We start from the raw sequence: 17182 nt of genomic DNA on the forward strand, positions 1-17182 counted from the left end.
GATGAGAGATCGAGAGATCTCTGTGTGCGTGTGTGTGTTTGGCAGAAGAGAGATCGGAGATCTCTGTGAGTCCGATCTCTGTGTGTGCGTGTGTTGGACTTGGATCCGATGTCAACCTGTGGAGCTCTCTGTGTGAGTGTGTGTGTGGGAGAAGAGAAGGGAGAAGAGAGATCGAGAAGGATGATCGAGAGAGAGAGAGACTGAGGAGCTCTCTGTGTGTGTGTGTGTTTGGAAGAAGAGAAGGGAGAAGAGAGAACGAGAAGGATCGAGAGAGAGAGAGACTGAGGTGGTCTGCGTGCGTGCGTTGTGTGTGCGTGCGATGTGTCTTTTGACAGTGATGATGTGTGTGGGTTCCTCCTGTCAGGAGGATACAACTCACTCAATATTTTTACAATTATTTGGACAATTTCATGCAGCTTTTACAATTATCAATTGTATTCTTTTCAGACCATGAATGGTGGTCATTTGTGTGTGTGTGGGTTCCTCCTGTCAGGAGGACACATGACTCACTCCATATTCTCGACAACACGAACAATTATTTGGACAATTTTATGCAGCTTTTACCATTATCATCAGTAGTCTTTTCAAACCATGGACGGTGGTTTCATTCAAAACCGTGTGCCAATATTGTTTTAAAAGGTGGAGTTTCAGAGTTATTGTGTGAACTCGTTCAAAGTTGTCATTGTGAAAAAATTTCAAGAGGTGGAGTATCAGTATCAGAGGAGCCTTTTCGATTATTTTATTTCCCTTACCCCTTTCAAAGTCATTCCAGATCCAGAGCTTAAACACAAAGGGTTCCATATTTAAAGTAAGTTTACAAACTTATATTTATATTCTTATAATTTATACAACAACAAAAAAATTTGTGTGAACTCGTATGTAAATTTTTTAAGTAATTAATACTTGCATGTTAGTTTTTGTAAGTAATTAAGTAATGTTAACAATTGCATGTTAATTTTTTTAAGTAATTAAGTAATGTTAATACTTGCATGTTAGTTTTTGTAAGTAATTAAGTAATGTTAACAATTACATGTTAATTTTTTTTAAGTAATTAATACTTGCATGTTAGTTTTTGTAAGTAATTAAGTAATGTTAATACTTGCATGTTAGTTTTTGTAAGTAATTAAGTAATGTTAACAATTGCATGTTAATTTTTTTAAGTAATGTTAATACTTGCATGTTAGTTTTTGTAAGTAATTAAGTAATGTTAACAATTACATGTTAATTTTTTTTAAGTAATTAATACTTGTATGTTAGTTTTTGTAAGTAATTAAGTAATGTTAATACTTGCATGTTAGTTTTTGTAAGTAATTAAGTAATGTTAACAATTGCATGTTAATTTTTTTTAAGTAATTAATACTTGCATGTTAGTTTTTGTAAGTAATTAAGTAATGTTAACAATTACATGTTAATTTTTTTTAAGTAATTAATACTTGCATGTTAGTTTTTGTAAGTAATTAAGTAATGTTAATACTTGCATGTTAGTTTTTGTAAGTAATTAAGTAATGTTAACAATTGCATGTTAATTTTTTTTAAGTAATTAATACTTGCATGTTAGTTTTTGTAAGTAATTAAGTAATGTTAACAATTACATGTTAATTTTTTTTAAGTAATTAATACTTGCATGTTAGTTTTTGTAAGTAATTAAGTAATGTTAATACTTGCATGTTAGTTTTTGTAAGTAATTAAGTAATGTTAACAATTGCATGTTAATTTTTTTTAAGTAATTAATACTTGCATGTTAGTTTTTGTAAGTAATTAAGTAATGTTAACAATTACATGTTAATTTTTTTAAGTAATTAATACTTGCATGTTAGTTTTTGTAAGTAATTAAGTAATGTTAATACTTGCATGTTAGTTTTTGTAAGTAATTAAGTAATGTTAACAATTGCATGTTAATTTTTTTTAAGTAATTAATACTTGCATGTTAGTTTTTGTAAGTAATTAAGTAATGTTAACAATTACATGTTAATTTTTTTTAAGTAATTAATACTTGCATGTTAGTTTTTGTAAGTAATTAAGTAATGTTAATACTTGCATGTTAGTTTTTGTAAGTAATTAAGTAATGTTAACAATTGCATGTTAATTTTTTTTAAGTAATTAATACTTGCATGTTAGTTTTTGTAAGTAATTATTACTACAAGAAAAAGGCCTTTTTGCGACACGTTTTTTGCGTCAAATTACACTATCGTCGCAAATAAAAGGAAATTAGCGCGGTATTTGTTAGCGCGAAAATATTTGCGACACCACTATAAGTAACGTCGCTAATAATGTCGCAAATAGAAATATATGTCGTCTTAAACATATTGTTTGCGACGCCCCTAACGACGGATAGAGTTTGAGCGGGAACAAATTGGGCGCTTAGGGTATGAGCGCGCGCGCTCCTTTTTTCTTTTTCCCAACGCAGCCTTAGTGCTCTCCCTCAACCGTTTCCGTTTCCTTTTCCTTTTCTCTCAAAGATTCAATCGAAAATTCTGGAGTTGTATCAGAGTTACGGAGCACAATCAGAGTTCAGGTAAGCCACTACAACCATCTCCATCTTCTTTCTTTTTTGATTCCATAAGTCTTGCTAAGTGATTTATAAGGTTTCTGTCAAAGGCGCACATATCTGCTAAATGTCTTCCAAAACCTAGGGTCTTTGGCATCCGGGATTGGGATGTCTTTCTTTTTTCCACCCATTCTGCTCAGAATCGGTTTGATCATCTTCCTCAGTACCTTGTTAAATCCCAACCCACGTCTTTGATTGCTAAGTGATTCCATAAGTCTTGCTTAGTTCTCTCCCTCAGCCTTAGTTTTCTCCCTCAACTGTTTCCGGTTCCAATTATTAGTTTGGACTGGACAACGCCTGCGTTCTGGGCTGCAGGTTTTCTTAATATGTTTACAGCACAAACAGAAAATTTTAGTTAAAAACAAACCCTGTTTTCTTAATATGTTTACAGCACAAATAGTAATTGATTTTTAGGGGGATTGTGCTTCTTGATAAATATTTGGTGTCTTTGCAGATACTTTATCTTTAGGGGGATTGTGCTTCTTGATTTTGTACGTGCCTTTATTTTTAATTCGTGGACATCTTGCCCAATTTTTGTTTTTTTTTTTTTTTTTTGTAATTTTGTTGGCATTTGCAACAATATTTGGCTTCTTCTTCTTCCTTAAAAATATGGTGAATGATTAGAGTGTACCTTTTACAGGCGTTGCTTTTCCATAGATTGGGAAGATCTTGGAGAAGGCCCTCGCACAAGGTAAAGTGGATGATGTAGGATTGTTTTTTTGTGTGCTGACTAAAAGTTTACCTTGGAGTAATCTCTTATTTGTGACACTCCTTGAAATTCTGGATATATTTTCTTTGAGTATCATATGCAAAAGTCAAGTTGCCCAAAGTTCAGAGGATACATTGAATGAAGAATTGGATATGTATTTCGTATTTGCTACCCAAGAATATGACCGTTTGGATTGTTAATTACCCATTCCTAGCTAGTTCATGTGTTAGGTAGGTGAATGATGGGGATTAGTAGTGAGTTTATCTAATTTTTAAGTGATAGTTGATGGCAGACCTAGAGTTTGTCTAATTACCCATTCAACTCATATTATATAAGCCCACCTTTTAAAACTCAATTGCTTCCCTTTATTATTTATTTTTTTAATAACTAGTATTATCATTATGAATGTTGAGATAACTCTGTATGTGTATCGCCTATTCCGAGCTCACACATTATCATGCGTTAATGCATATTCTTTTGTGTTAAAGTAGAATATTGTTTTTGGAATAGTTTGGATTGACAACTTATCTCATATTGCTTAGTGTTTGACATTTCTTTTGTAGTTCAAATATTTTGGATTAACTATAGAGATCAGATCAAGGGTGCTTAGTTCGGTATGTTTTATATCCTCCTTTTAAATAAAATTTTGATTAATTTTACTTACTTTCTTTGTATTATTTTCGGATGACATTAGGTATGGACAAGAGTTGGATAGATTTAAATGACAGGTCATCTGACCAATTTAACTATGGGCTTGAACATTTTTTGGAGTTTGCATTTGATAACAACAAGGGTCATACAAGGATTTATTGTCCTTGCAAAAAATGTTACAATCGGTACTTTGTTACAAGGGAAGTAGCAAAAGCTCATATAATAGTTGATGGGTTTATGCCAAATTATAGAAATTGGATTCATCATGGAGAAACAAACCAACCATTATATTCAGAACAAGGTATTGGGAATAACACTCCATCAGCTTTTGTTGATGATATGTTTGGAATGGTACAAGAGGCATTTGGCCATTCAAATGTGGATCCTAATATGGAGAATGATCAGTCAACAGAAAATGAACACAGTGAGGGGCCAAATGATGAAACTAGAAAGTACTTCAAATTGCTACAAGATGCAGAATGTCCTTTGTATTCGGGGTGTGAAAAGTTTACTAAATTGTCATTCATTGTTCGGCTATTACACATAAAGGTACTTGGTGGATGGACAGACAGTTCAATGACAATCTTGTTAAATTTTCTGAAAGAAGTTTTTCCCAATATAGACGTACCAGACTCTTATAATGATGCTCGAAAGATTACGGAGGACCTGGGCTTCACATACGAGACATGGGATGCATGTCCTAATCATTGTATGTTGTTTAAAAATGAGGATAAGGAGCTTGAATCATGTGGCATCTGCCACACATCCAGATACAAGAAATTTGAAGGCCAAATTAACAATGGTGTGAGTGGGGATAGAAAAATACCTGCTCAACAAGTAAGATATTTTCCATTGAAGCCAAGATTGCAAAGACTTTTTATGTCATCCAAAACTGCTTCGCTTATGAAATGGCATGCTGAGGAACGTATTAATGATGGTGTGCTAAGGCACCCTGCTGATACACCTGCATGGAAAGCTTTTGATGCTAAGTATCCAGATTTTGCTAGTGGAATTCGTAATGTCAGACTTGGTCTAGCATCAGATGGTTTCAGCCCATTTAGAACAATGTTCAAACCTCACAGTACATGGCCTGTTATTCTAATGCCATATAATTTGCCACCATGGATGTGCATGAAGCAACCATTCTATATCTTGTCTATTCTGATAGATGGCCCGCATGGACCTGGTAATAAGATTGATGTATATTTACAACCACTGATTGACGAGTTAAAGGAATTATGGCAAGAAGGTGTACTTACTTATGATGCCTCGATGAATCAAATGTTTAAACTACATGCTACATTACTTTGGACTATCAATGACTTTCCGGCATATGGGAACTTATCAGGGTGGAGCACTAGAGGTGAAAAAGCATGTCCTTGTTGCAATACAAACACTCGGTCTCGTTGGTTAACTTACGGAAGAAAGTATTGTTACACAGGTCACCGTCGATTTTTACCTACAAGTCATAAGTTTCGAAGAGATAAAGTGTCTTTTGATGGCACACGAGAATGGGGACGTGCTCCACAAAAAATTTCAGGTATTGATGTGAAAAGACAGTTGCTAGGAGTACTTACAGAGTATAAGAAAGATGATCTTAGAAAGAGGAAAAGAGATGAAGTTGGGAGTAATAATCATCGATCATTTTGGAAGAAAAAAAGCATATTTTTTGAGTTACCGTATTGGGAGCATAATTTGATTCGTCACAATCTCGATGTCATGCACATTGAAAAGAATTGTTGTGAAAATATCCTTTGGACAATATTGGGTGTTGCTAAAAAAACTAAGGACAATTTGAAAGCTCGACGTGACTTAGAAGAAATGGGCATTAGGAAACCATTGCACCCTCAGCAACGAGGTTCTAATAAGGCATACTTAGCTCCTAGTTGTTTTACTATGACTAAAGACAATAAAGATGTGTTCTTAAAAGTTTTGATGCAAGTCAAGGTTCCAGATGGTTATGCTTCTAATATTTCTCGACATGTACACATGAAGGAGCGGAGTATTTGGGGTCTTAAGAGTCATGATCATCATATATTAATGCAACAATTACTTCCTATAGCAGCACGCAGAGCATTGCCTAAGAATGTTGTTGAAGCATTGATTGAGTTCACTAATTTCTTCAGACAACTTTGCTCGAAAGTGAACGTGCAGTCTGATCTGGAACATATTCAAGAGCGAATTGTGCATACACTTTGCCATTTTGAGAAGATTTTTCCAATGTCTTTCTTTGACGTAATGGAACATTTGCCTATCCATCTAGCTGAGGAAGCATTGGTTGCTGGGGCTGTCCAATTTAGATGGATGTATCCTATTGAGAGGTTAGTAAAATTGTAGTTGTAATTTTTATTACATTAACTACTTTCATTAGATTATATTTTAATTATAATACACATAGGTACTTATTAACACTGAAGTGTTATGTGCGTAATCGTGCGCATCCTGAGGCCTCCATTGCCAAGGGTCGCTTAATGGAAGAATGCATGACTTTTTGTGCCCGATATTTGAATGAAGTAGAAACAAAGCTTACTCGTCCAGCTCGTAATGATGATGGTGGTAGTGACTATGGTCGTCCGCTCACCAAAGGAGTTAAAATACGTCTAGATGAAGTTACATGGACACAAGTACATAGGCACGTGCTAGTCAACACAGATGCTATCACACCATTTCGAAAGTAAGTGAAAGCACAATTATATTTATTACTTTGAATGCTTCTTAATTCACTTCTTTCTGAACAAATCTCATATACACAGCCAACACCTTGAAATACTTGCATTGGAAATGCCTCGTAAAACAAGTCATTATATCAGAAGAGTTCACACTGAGACATTTCACATATGGTTTAAAAATTATGTAAGTACTTACAATCATTAGATCTATAAATTTAATGTAGGCCAATCAAATTAAAATTTTCTTCTCTCTGACTTCTTTATAATAATGATATTATATAGGTTGATACACAGCGGCTAACTAATAATGAAGTATTTTCTGAAGACATCATCACTTTGGCTAATGGTCCTGACCAATTTGCACGAAGATATAAAGGTTATGTCATTAATGGCTCCAAATTTCGTACGAAAGAAAGCGAAAAAAGTAGAACCACTCAAAATTCTGGTGTTGTATCGAAAGCAGACACTATGAGCTATGCTACTGTTAAGGACAAAAGGCCTTGCTCAGGTGATGTCACCTATTATGGAGTGTTGAAAGATGTGGTTGAAATCCGATATACCAATGCCTTGAAATTTGTTTTGTTCAAGTGCGATTGGGTTGATGCAATTGGTGGAATGAAAGAAGATGAGTTTAGATTCACATTAGTGAATTTTAATCATCTGTTATACAAAGATAATGTTGTAGGGGACGAGCCTTTCATTTTAGCACGAGATGCAAAGCAAGTTTGTTACATACAGGATCCAATTGATTCAGATTGGCATGTTGTTGTTAATGTGACTGTAAGAGATATATTTGATATGCGTTCAAAGGATTCTTCCCACACCCCAACAATAGTGCCTCAAGTAGAGCTCTATGCACCCCAACAATTGGATGAAACTGTATTTATGAATGATGAAGATGTTGGCTGGGTCAGGGAAGGAGTGGATGGAGCAACCGTAGACACAAATGTTGAAGAAGTTGATGATCCTCCTGAAAATGAGATGGAAGAATGATTGGCCATATAGTGTATTAGTTAGTGATTATCTTGGAAATTCTTGTTATCAAGTGACACTATTTTGGAAATTCTGATTATATTAGTTACTTTATTACTTCTAATTGACTATGTTTATCAATGCATGTCTTCTTAAAATAGCTTATATATAAATATGTTAGATTAATAATCGTGAACAGGGAGTAGCATTTGATAAGGTACTTGGTAGGTACTCGGTTACATATTATGAATTATTTACATCAATCTTTTATGATGATTCATCGTGTGTGTACTAATTTTTTTAGTGCAACAGAAAATGGCACCAAAGAGGGGAAGAGGCAAAGCAATGGAGGAATTGATTCCCCCATCTCCAATGAGAGCTAAAATGGGTAGGTCACAAGCACGACCATCTCAGCAGTGTGGACAAAGTTAGAGTCAGCCTCGGTTATCTAGGCCATCTCAGCATATCACATTGAATCAAACTCAACAACAGCCACCAATTACAAGGCGCACACAGTCTCAATTAGAGACACAACTACAACAAAATCCATCTGCCTCTAGTTGTGGGGATGAGCCTTTGGCAACTCCATTAAACAAAACAGGTTTGTGCTAAAGGACCATTAATTTTTCTAGTTTTTTATTCAATCATTCAAATTATATTTTGCTTATAATGAATAATTTATAGGTGAAAATCAATCTGAAGGTATTAGGAAGGGTCGAGGAGCTGCTCTTTCTATCTCAGAATGGGGAACTGGAACAAAAGTTCATATTGATTTTGATTCTAAATGGAAGCCAATCAAAGAAAATGCAACCAGGTTTAGTGGACAACTTGGAATTATAGCAAGAAATGGTCAAAGGGTTCCTCTAACATATGTTTCATGGACTGAAATGCCTGATCATGTATTAGATGATATTTGGAAAGAAGTCACGGTAAATAACACTTACAAAATTTACTAATTTTACTCAGATGCACAAGTCTTCATTTCATTAATAGTTATCATCTAATAATTGCAGGATAACACAGATGTCCCTGATGCATATAAATTTCATTGCTTAAAGGTTATTGGCAATAGATGGAGGGATTGGAAGTGTCGGGTTAAGCAAAGATGGTATGACGCATACTTGACCGATGAACAACGATTATCCTTCACTCCTCCTCAAGTCACTACAGATCAATGGAAGACACTAGTAAAGTATTGGGGCCTCCCTAATATAAAGGTAAATTAGGAAAAAATACATTTTAAGTTTATAATAGTGATGAATTATGGTTGCTTTAAACATGTGTAGGAATATTCTGAGGCAAATAAGGCTAATCGTGCACATGGAGGTGCTCCTCATCGGACTGGTCGTACTTCATTTGCTCAATTGAAACATGAGGTCAGAACACTAGTTTTGCAGTGAGTAATAAGTGATAATAATTAACAATAGGACTAATACTAATAGAAGCAGGGGATGTATATATATAAACCATGCTGGAAAACTGGAATGGTATCATTTGTACCAGGTCCAATTTGAATACGGCATGATGGAAATGCTGGAAAGTTTTTATTTTCTCCATTTAACAATTTTCATTACTAACTTGATTAAACATTGTGTGCTCTTAAGATGAGAGAGAAGGGAGAGAAAACGGATCGGTTGAGCATGTTTATAAAAACAAGAACAAAGAAAACAAAGAATGATGACAGAGACCTTTTCGATGAGGAAAGTGGCCACATTATTGTAAGTATCAGTTAGGTTATATATTTTTCACTCAAAGTAAAACTTTGCATATTCACATCGTTTTGATTAGTTGGGTTGTGCATTATTTTTATCTTTTGGTCATTTGAATTGGTTGGGTCATGTTCTGTAGAATCAATTTAATCAATGCTTGGAAGAAAGGGAAGAGCATGAGCAAGACGAGGATTATCGAGAGGAGGTGTTTACTAGAGTTATGGGACCTGATGCATATGGACGTGTTCGCATGTATGGAACAGGTATAACTCCATCTCAAGTGTTTTGTCAAAGTTCAAGATCTTCCAATGTTAATGAGGACACCATACGAGAAGAGGTAGAAAGACAATATAAGACTAAGATAGATGATCTTAAGGCTAAGCATGAATCTGAAATTGAAGATCTCCGATCCAAGTATAGTGAAGTCAGTTCGAAACTCCATCTCGTGATGACTCATATTGGTTTCCATGTTAACACATCACCAAGTGGAAGTGGACAGGTATATACATTCGAATGTGATTTTGTTCTCTTTTCAATTTATTAGAATAAATTAGTGTGAAAATTTGAGCAATTTTGATTTCTATTTGTCGTGTTGGTGTTAAATATAGGCTCCAAATACATCAAGCCATCTACAAGAAACATATGGGAGTAATGAGCAACAACCTCAGTTAGACCCAGAACCATAGAAACAATTGCTTCATAAAAGGTTTGTAAAGAAAACATTATACTAAAGATTAAACTTTTAATTGACACATGTTATTGATGGCTGTGTAATTCTTATTTTTCAGGTTTGCATGGAGATTGTGATGAAGAGTCTTGATCATAATTAAACTCTTGAATATGTTGGAGCATATTTGAAAAAAAAAAATTATGTTCATAACTTTTGAGACGAGATTATTTATATTTGACTCTAGTAGGATTATATGTATTGGGATATGCGGATGGTGTACTTTCTATGTTATTAGGAATTCTAAAAGCATAGTTCTTTTGATTCATATATTATTTTACTTTTGAACTTGGGATGATTGTGAATAAGATTATAAATTGCAAACTAATCTTTCATTGAACAAATATCATTTCCAACCATTTTGTATTTATAACAAAACAATTGTAGGGATAAAAGCATTTACGACGTGTCAAACATGTCCCAAATATTTTGTTTAATTCCACCATCAAAGCCATTGCGACGCTAACTATTGTGTCGCAAAGCTGTCGTAAAAGAACTTCGCGACGCTTGAAATGTGTCGCAATAAGTTGTGAAAACTTTTGCGACATGGGTTTGTTGCGACGCAATCACAAGTGTCGCATGAGCGTCGTTAAAACGCATAAACGAAGCTTTCATGACTTAACACGACGAGTTTTTAGCGTCGTATTTAGCAAGTTTTTTTGTAGTATAATTAAGTAATGTTAACAATTACATGTTAATTTTTTTTAAGTAATTAATACTTGCATGTTAGTTTTTGTAAGTAATTAAGTAATGTTAATACTTGCATGTTAGTTTTTGTAAGTAATTAAGTAATGTTAACAATTGCATGTTAATTTTTTTTTAAGTAATTAATACTTGCATGTTAGTTTTTGTAAGTAATTAAGTATTGTTAACAATTACATGTTAATTTTTTTTAAGTAATTAAGTAATGTTGTATAATTATTCCCTAGGATAATTTTAATATGTTTAATGTTATTTATTATTTTATTTCCCTTACCATTTTCAAAGCCATTCCAGATCCATTCCAAAGCTTGAACACAAAGGGTTCCATATTTAAGGTAAGTTTACAAACTTATATTTATATTATTGTAATTTATACAACAACAAATAAATTTGTGTGGACTCGTATGTTAATTTTTTAAGTAATTAATACTTGCATGTTAATTTTTGTAAGTAGTTAAGTAATGTTAACAATTACTTGTTAATTTTTTGTAAGTAATTAAGTAATGTTGTATAATTATTCCCTACGATAATTTTAATATGTTTAATGTTATTTATTATTTTATTAATATTAGGTTTTATTATCAAATAGGATTATTCTTCATTAATATTAGGTTTTTTTATTATCAAATTGGATTATTATTCATTAAATTAGATTATTATAAAATTAGATTATTATTCATTAAATTGGATTATTCATTAAATTGGCTTATTATCAAATTGGACTATTCATTAAAGCCCACTCAATGTAGTCTCCAAACTTGACCTTAGGCCCAAATCTCAAACATAACCACACTTGGGTTGGGTTGGGTTGAACCAAAAGGTCCAAAACTTAGGAAAAAAAAACGAATTATTCATTTTTATTCATTAATATTAGGTTTTTTTTATTATCAAATTGGATTATTCATTAAATTGAATTATTATTAAAGTGGATTATTATTAAATTGGATTATTATCAAAAAGGAATATTATTCTTCACTATGTTTTATATTAGGATTATTTTCATGAAACATAATTATCATCATTTATAGTAGGATTATTTATATTAGGATTATTATCAAAAAGGAATATTATTCATCATTTATATTAGGATTATTTTTTTATCAAATTGGATTATTATTCATTAATATTAGGTTTTATTATTCCATATTAATTTTTTAATTACTTAAATTTTTACAATCATTTTCTTTACTTCATATTGTATTCTTCTGTAGAATAACTTTATTATTTAGGTTCTGTAGAATAACTTTATTATTTAATTCTTTTGTCTAATTTTCATGAAAAATAAATGTAGGTACGTTTAAGATGTCTAGTGGAGCTAGTAAACGTGATCCAGCTTGGGAACATGGCGACCCAATAGACGGAAACAAACATGGCACAATTTGCAAATATTATGGTCGGGTAATGAAGAGTGGTGGAGTGACACGACTTAAGTACCATCTTAGTGGATTAGATCCAGCAAAAAATGTCCAACGATGCGATAATGTCCCCCCAGAAGTGAAGGCATTCATCAGCACATTATTAAAAAATAAAAAACAGCAGAAGGAAAAGATGACACAAGGAATGGAAAATATTCGAGCTGGGCTACGGGGAGAAGTCTATGGCCAAGCGGTTGACAGTGATGATGATGACGATGAGGACGAATGTGATGATGACATGGGACCTGAAGAACGACGCAGTTTGAAACAAGCATTACGTGCCTCCAAACAGTCAGCATGGGAAAGAGAACACCTTCATAAAATTCCTAATAGGGGACAAGGTTCCGGGACAAGTGGTGGTGCACAAATGAGACGGGGAGGCAGTCTTAGAGAATCACAACCAACACCACCAATAGCCCCAAGTTTATATAAGTCATCCAACGCACGTCAAAAGAGTGTTTGGAGTTATTTCAAGGGAGGTAATGTGAAGGAGGGAATGGGGCGTCTAATTAGCAAGTTCTTTATCTATGAAAATGTCCCTGCTGCGAAGGCTTCATCACATCATTTCAAAAATATGGTAGTGGGATGTCAACAGGCCGGTGTTGGAGTACAACCTCCCACTCCCTATGAGATAAGAAACAAATATTTGGATATGGAGTATAAAGACATTGGCGAGTATGTTAACAAGTTGAGGTCAAAGTGGGAAACTAATGGTTGCACAATCATGTGTGACGGATGGACCGGCCCGACCAGATTATCTATCATCAACTTCATGGTATATTCCAAGGGCAAGACAATTTTTTTGAAGTCTGTTGATGCTTCAGACCATATAAAGAATTACAAGTATATTTACAAATTATTGAGGGATGTAATCATGGAGGTGGGAGAGCATAATGTTGTCCAAGTCGTGACCGACAACGGTTCTGCATTTGTCAAAGCTGGAAAAAAGTTAATGAAGCATCATAATGTGTTTTGGACATCATGTGCAGCACATTGTATTGATCTTATGTTTGAGGCAATGGGGAAGAGAGAGAATGTTGCTACTGTGGTCAAAAGAGCTAGAACGATCACTAATTATATTTACAATCACGGTTGGTTGTTGGCAAAGATGCGTGAATTTTGCAGAGGAGAAATTATTCGTCCAGCTACCACTCGATTCGCCACCAACTATATTGCATTAAACAGCCTACTCAAGAAGAAAGCAGGGTTGAAGCAACTATTCACTAGTGACGATTGGGCCAACCACAATTTCAGCCGCTCAAATACAGGTCGTATGGTGGAAAGTATAGTGCTTGATCATGCTTTTTGGAGTCAAACAGAACATGTGTGTCAAGTGTTTGAACCTCTTTACAAAGTTTTACGGATCGTTGACACAGAAGTGTATCCTACTATGGGGGCTGTATATGAGTTGATGCGTGTAGTGAAGGATGAATTGGAAAGAAAACATGGTGCAAGGTGGGTCGTAAAAATAATTGAAGACCGATGGTATAAAACATTATACCACGATTTGCATGCAGCAGGTATAAATAATGTCATAATTTGCAATTCATTTCTTTAGTTGCATAAATATTATTTATCTTATTAGAGTATGTGTTTCTTTGAACAACATATTATTTGAATCCCCGATACCAATACAGACCCGGTGTTGGAGATGATGGTAACCTTATACGTGCTGTACATAATGTATACTCTAAATTAGACCCTGCATCACCAGCAGTTGGCCAATTTGGAAATGAGGTACACAATTACTTAAATTATAATAATTACTTTATTGGATTAAACTAACACAATTTATTGTATTCAGCTAACATGGTTTAAAGATGCAAGAAGAACATTTGGAGAACCAACATCAGTTGCTGCTCGAACAAATATGTCTCCTAGTGAGTATAAACATATTTCACTATAAGTTTATAATAGAATTTGTTGGAGTTATTAGGCTTATCAACATTATTTTTCATTGTAGCTGAATGGTGGATCATGTATGGGACCGATGCACCAACTGTGAGAAAGTTAGCAATAAAAGTATTATCACAAACAGCTTCCTCATCTGCTTGTGAAAGAAATTGGAGCACATTTGCACTCATCCACACAAAGCAAAGAAATAAGTTGGCTCATAGTAGCTTGGAAAAATTAGTTTATTGCTACTACAACATGAAGCTTCAAATTCGAGATAAGGAAGCAGAAATCGATCATGTCGACCGTGGTGACCCACTAGACGTGTTTGATATTGTTGGTGAAGATGATGATACGGAGGGTAACCAACTTTTTCAATGGATTAGACCTCTTCATTTAGATGATGATGAAGGCAACCCAGCTCCCAGAGTTGCTGAAGAAGCACGTAATGAAGGGATAAATGTAGAAAGAGTATTAGAGGAGGAGGTGGGATCTAGCAGCGCTGACTCTTTCGAAGAACTTTTGCACCCAACACCAAGCAACACTGGAATTCCACCTTTTTCTAATCCTACACAACCACAACATCGTGCTGATACTAATGATAGCTCTAGTACAAGATCAGGAGACTCACCTACCACCGGAGGTGGGAATGATGAAGGACATAGTGGAGCTGGAGGTAGTGGAGCTGGAGGTAGTGGTGGTGGATATGGAAACTATTATGGACCACCACCTCCCGGATATATGAGCCCCTTCACTGGTGAGGCAAACTTCACGCATGCAACCCAGGATGATGACCATGGCAGTAGGCGGGCAGGACCAGGAATTGGTGCCATAGGGAAGGACTATACTCGCAGAGAAAGAGGCAAAGGGATTTTGTCAAGTCAAGAAGATGACTCGTTATCTAGAACTTCAGACTCTGTTGGATTGGGAAGTACTAACTATGGTTTTACTCATAACCAACCATTTCCCTACCCTTCATATCCCATTCCTGTTGGGATGGAATCGAGCGACTCATGGAATCAATCCCAGCCTCAATCTTCAAATGATTTTTCTTATGGACAACCTCAACCAATCTCGGATCCATATGGGTGGCATATTAACAATTACATGCAAAACTATTTTGGGGATTTATCATTTGATAACTACTCTTCACAATACACTCATTCTACACATAGAGATGATGAAGATAGTGACAAATTTGAACCTCATAGGAACTCTATGTGGTACTAAAGTGTAAAATATTGTACTAATTCATTATATATAAATGATTATGGTGTGTTTAGACTTCTTTCATTAATTACTACATATTTTCTACACTCATAATGTTTGTCAGATCACTATATAATCAACTTGATAATGTTAAATCCATCATGCAATGCATTTCCTTCCAATTTTTTGTGATAAACTAATAGATAATTGACTAAATAAACATCCTACAAAGTTTCAATAAAAATTTCCAAGTTTTTCTTACAATTTCCGTGGTTTCCATGTAATTTTTATCGATATCGATATTTTACCGATATTTCCATCGATATTTCCGTGTTTTCGAACTACCGATATTTCCGATATCACCGATATTTTCTTCCTTGGTTAAACCTCAAATTAACTTGTCCTTCGACTCCTGTAGAGGGAGGGGAATGCGACAAATTTTTCGAATGATGTCATCATCAATTACAGTAGCTAATTTAATGTTATCCCAACTATTATGAATTATAAAGTTGCTTACTTTAAGATTCCAATCAATATTATTCCTATCATTCACGGGAATTAAATGAAAAAGAGGGTAAGGAAAAACCCATTGATGGGTCCAAAAGAGTATGTCTTCACCTCATTCCCTCATGGATGATGTTTCTATTAGAAAGAATATCTTTCCAAGCAAGTGAGCATTTGTGTTTAATCTTCGAATTTAAAAAATCGGACTTACGTAAGTATTTAGTTTTGACTATTTCAGCCCACCAATTTCCTTTGTTGGTTAAAACTTTTCAACCTAATTTGGCTAAACAAGCTTTGTTAAAATGATCAATCCATTTGATTCCTAAACCATCCTGATTCTTTGGAGAACAAACCTTCTTCCAGGCCATTGGTCTGAGTTTAGTATTTCTCCCCCAAAAGAAATCTCTACATTCTTTATCAATTTTAGTTGTTACCCTACTGGGGCACTTAAAACAAGACATTACATGATTTGGCATCCCGGTGAGATTATAATTAATAAGAGTTAGTCTCCCAGCAAGTTTTTGCTTCACCCATTTAATTAATTCTATCTCGTTAACATGATCCTTCCAGAAAACTATATTATGGATCCCTAAGTACTTCCCAATAGTGGTTTAATGTTGAATGCACAAGATATTCACAATATTGTTCCTATCCTGGTTGATAGTATTATTTGAAAAATAAATAGAAGATTTATGAAAATTTACTTGTTTGCAGCCGATGCAAACATCTATAGGATTTGAAGGATATTTCTAGCCCCTTTAGGGGTAGATCGGGCAAAAAGTAGACAATCATCTGCAAAAACTAGGTTCGAAATTCTAAATCTCCCAAAAAATGATAGGATTCCCACATGGGATTTAGGAGTAGAAGACAACCGTTAAAATGTCTAATAAGCGGTTCCATACATAAAATGAAAATGTAAGGTGATAAGGGGTCACCATGTCGTATGCCACGATTAGGATAGAAATAACCATGTGGAGAGCCATTAATTAAAATGGAGAAAGAAGTTGATGTAATGCGTTCAATTATTAAGTTGATCCATTTCTCATTAAAACCAAAGCGAATTAGAACATACCTTATGTAATCCCAATTTAAAAGGTCATAGGCTTTTTCCAAGTCTAGTTTAACACCCATGGTCCCCGTCTTGCCTTTCTTTACCTTGAAGCTGGAAAATAACTCATGGGCAATTAAGATATTATCATGAATGGAACGCCCCGGAGTAAAAGCACCTTGATTAGCAGAAATGCATAGGTCAAGCAAAGGCTTAAGCCTTTTAATTATAATTTTTGATATAATTTTATAACTAACATTACAATGACCAATGAGTCTATAATTGGACAGTTTCAGGATTATCCACCTTTGGGATTAAAGCAATATTTGTGTGATTAATAACCCTTAGGCTTGAATTATTTTGAAAGAAATCTTTAATCATAGGAATAATAGTATCTTTAACCTCTTCCCAACAACCTTGGTAAAA

The 17182-nt window shown here is 34.3% G+C and overlaps 2 protein-coding genes across 6 annotated transcripts; both read left to right on the forward strand.

Moving 5' to 3' along the window:
* Positions 1-461: 461 nt before the first annotated feature.
* On the forward strand, positions 462-15327 carry LOC126631088 (uncharacterized). Of its 4 annotated transcripts, none has more exons than XR_007626229.1 (6): positions 631-808; positions 10973-11022; positions 11979-13622; positions 13740-13839; positions 13907-13982; positions 14066-14205. XR_007626229.1 is itself a non-coding variant. In XM_050301252.1 (5 exons), exons 4-5 carry the CDS (start codon positions 13973-13975, stop codon positions 15223-15225), a joined length of 1170 nt encoding a protein of 389 aa, XP_050157209.1. In that variant the 5' UTR covers positions 462-808; positions 10973-11022; positions 11979-13839; positions 13907-13972; the 3' UTR covers positions 15226-15327. The 4 variants fall into 4 exon arrangements, 1 of the variants encoding a protein (XP_050157209.1); XR_007626231.1 differs by having other exon boundaries at positions 10982-11022; XM_050301252.1 differs by having other exon boundaries at positions 462-808; positions 11979-13839; positions 14066-15327.
* Positions 2196-10246, forward strand: LOC126631089 (uncharacterized). 2 transcript variants are annotated; one of them, XM_050301254.1, is made up of 9 exons: positions 2196-2515; positions 3189-3239; positions 3952-3985; positions 8573-8766; positions 8836-8925; positions 9154-9267; positions 9398-9757; positions 9867-9964; positions 10047-10246. In XM_050301254.1, exons 3-8 carry the CDS (start codon positions 3979-3981, stop codon positions 9942-9944), a joined length of 843 nt encoding a protein of 280 aa, XP_050157211.1. In that variant the 5' UTR covers positions 2196-2515; positions 3189-3239; positions 3952-3978; the 3' UTR covers positions 9945-9964; positions 10047-10246. The 2 variants fall into 2 exon arrangements, with proteins under 2 accessions (XP_050157211.1, XP_050157210.1); XM_050301253.1 differs by lacking the exons at positions 2196-2515; positions 3189-3239; positions 3952-3985 and adding exons at positions 7995-8150; positions 8234-8478 and having other exon boundaries at positions 8563-8766.
* Positions 15328-17182: the final 1855 nt, after the last annotated feature.

This window comes from Malus sylvestris, chromosome 8, assembly GCF_916048215.2.
Source record: "Malus sylvestris chromosome 8, drMalSylv7.2, whole genome shotgun sequence".
NCBI lineage: Eukaryota > Viridiplantae > Streptophyta > Magnoliopsida > Rosales > Rosaceae > Malus > Malus sylvestris.

Coding starts and splice junctions, on each gene's coding strand:
- LOC126631089 (XM_050301253.1), top strand. CDS start 8,437: ATGCCTGATCATGTATTAGATGATATTTGGAAAGAAGTCACG. Junction 9,268..9,397: donor AGGAAAGTGGCCACATTATT/GTAAGTATCAGT, acceptor CATGTTCTGTAG/AATCAATTTAATCAATGCTT. Junction 9,758..9,866: donor CACCAAGTGGAAGTGGACAG/GTATATACATTC, acceptor TGTTAAATATAG/GCTCCAAATACATCAAGCCA.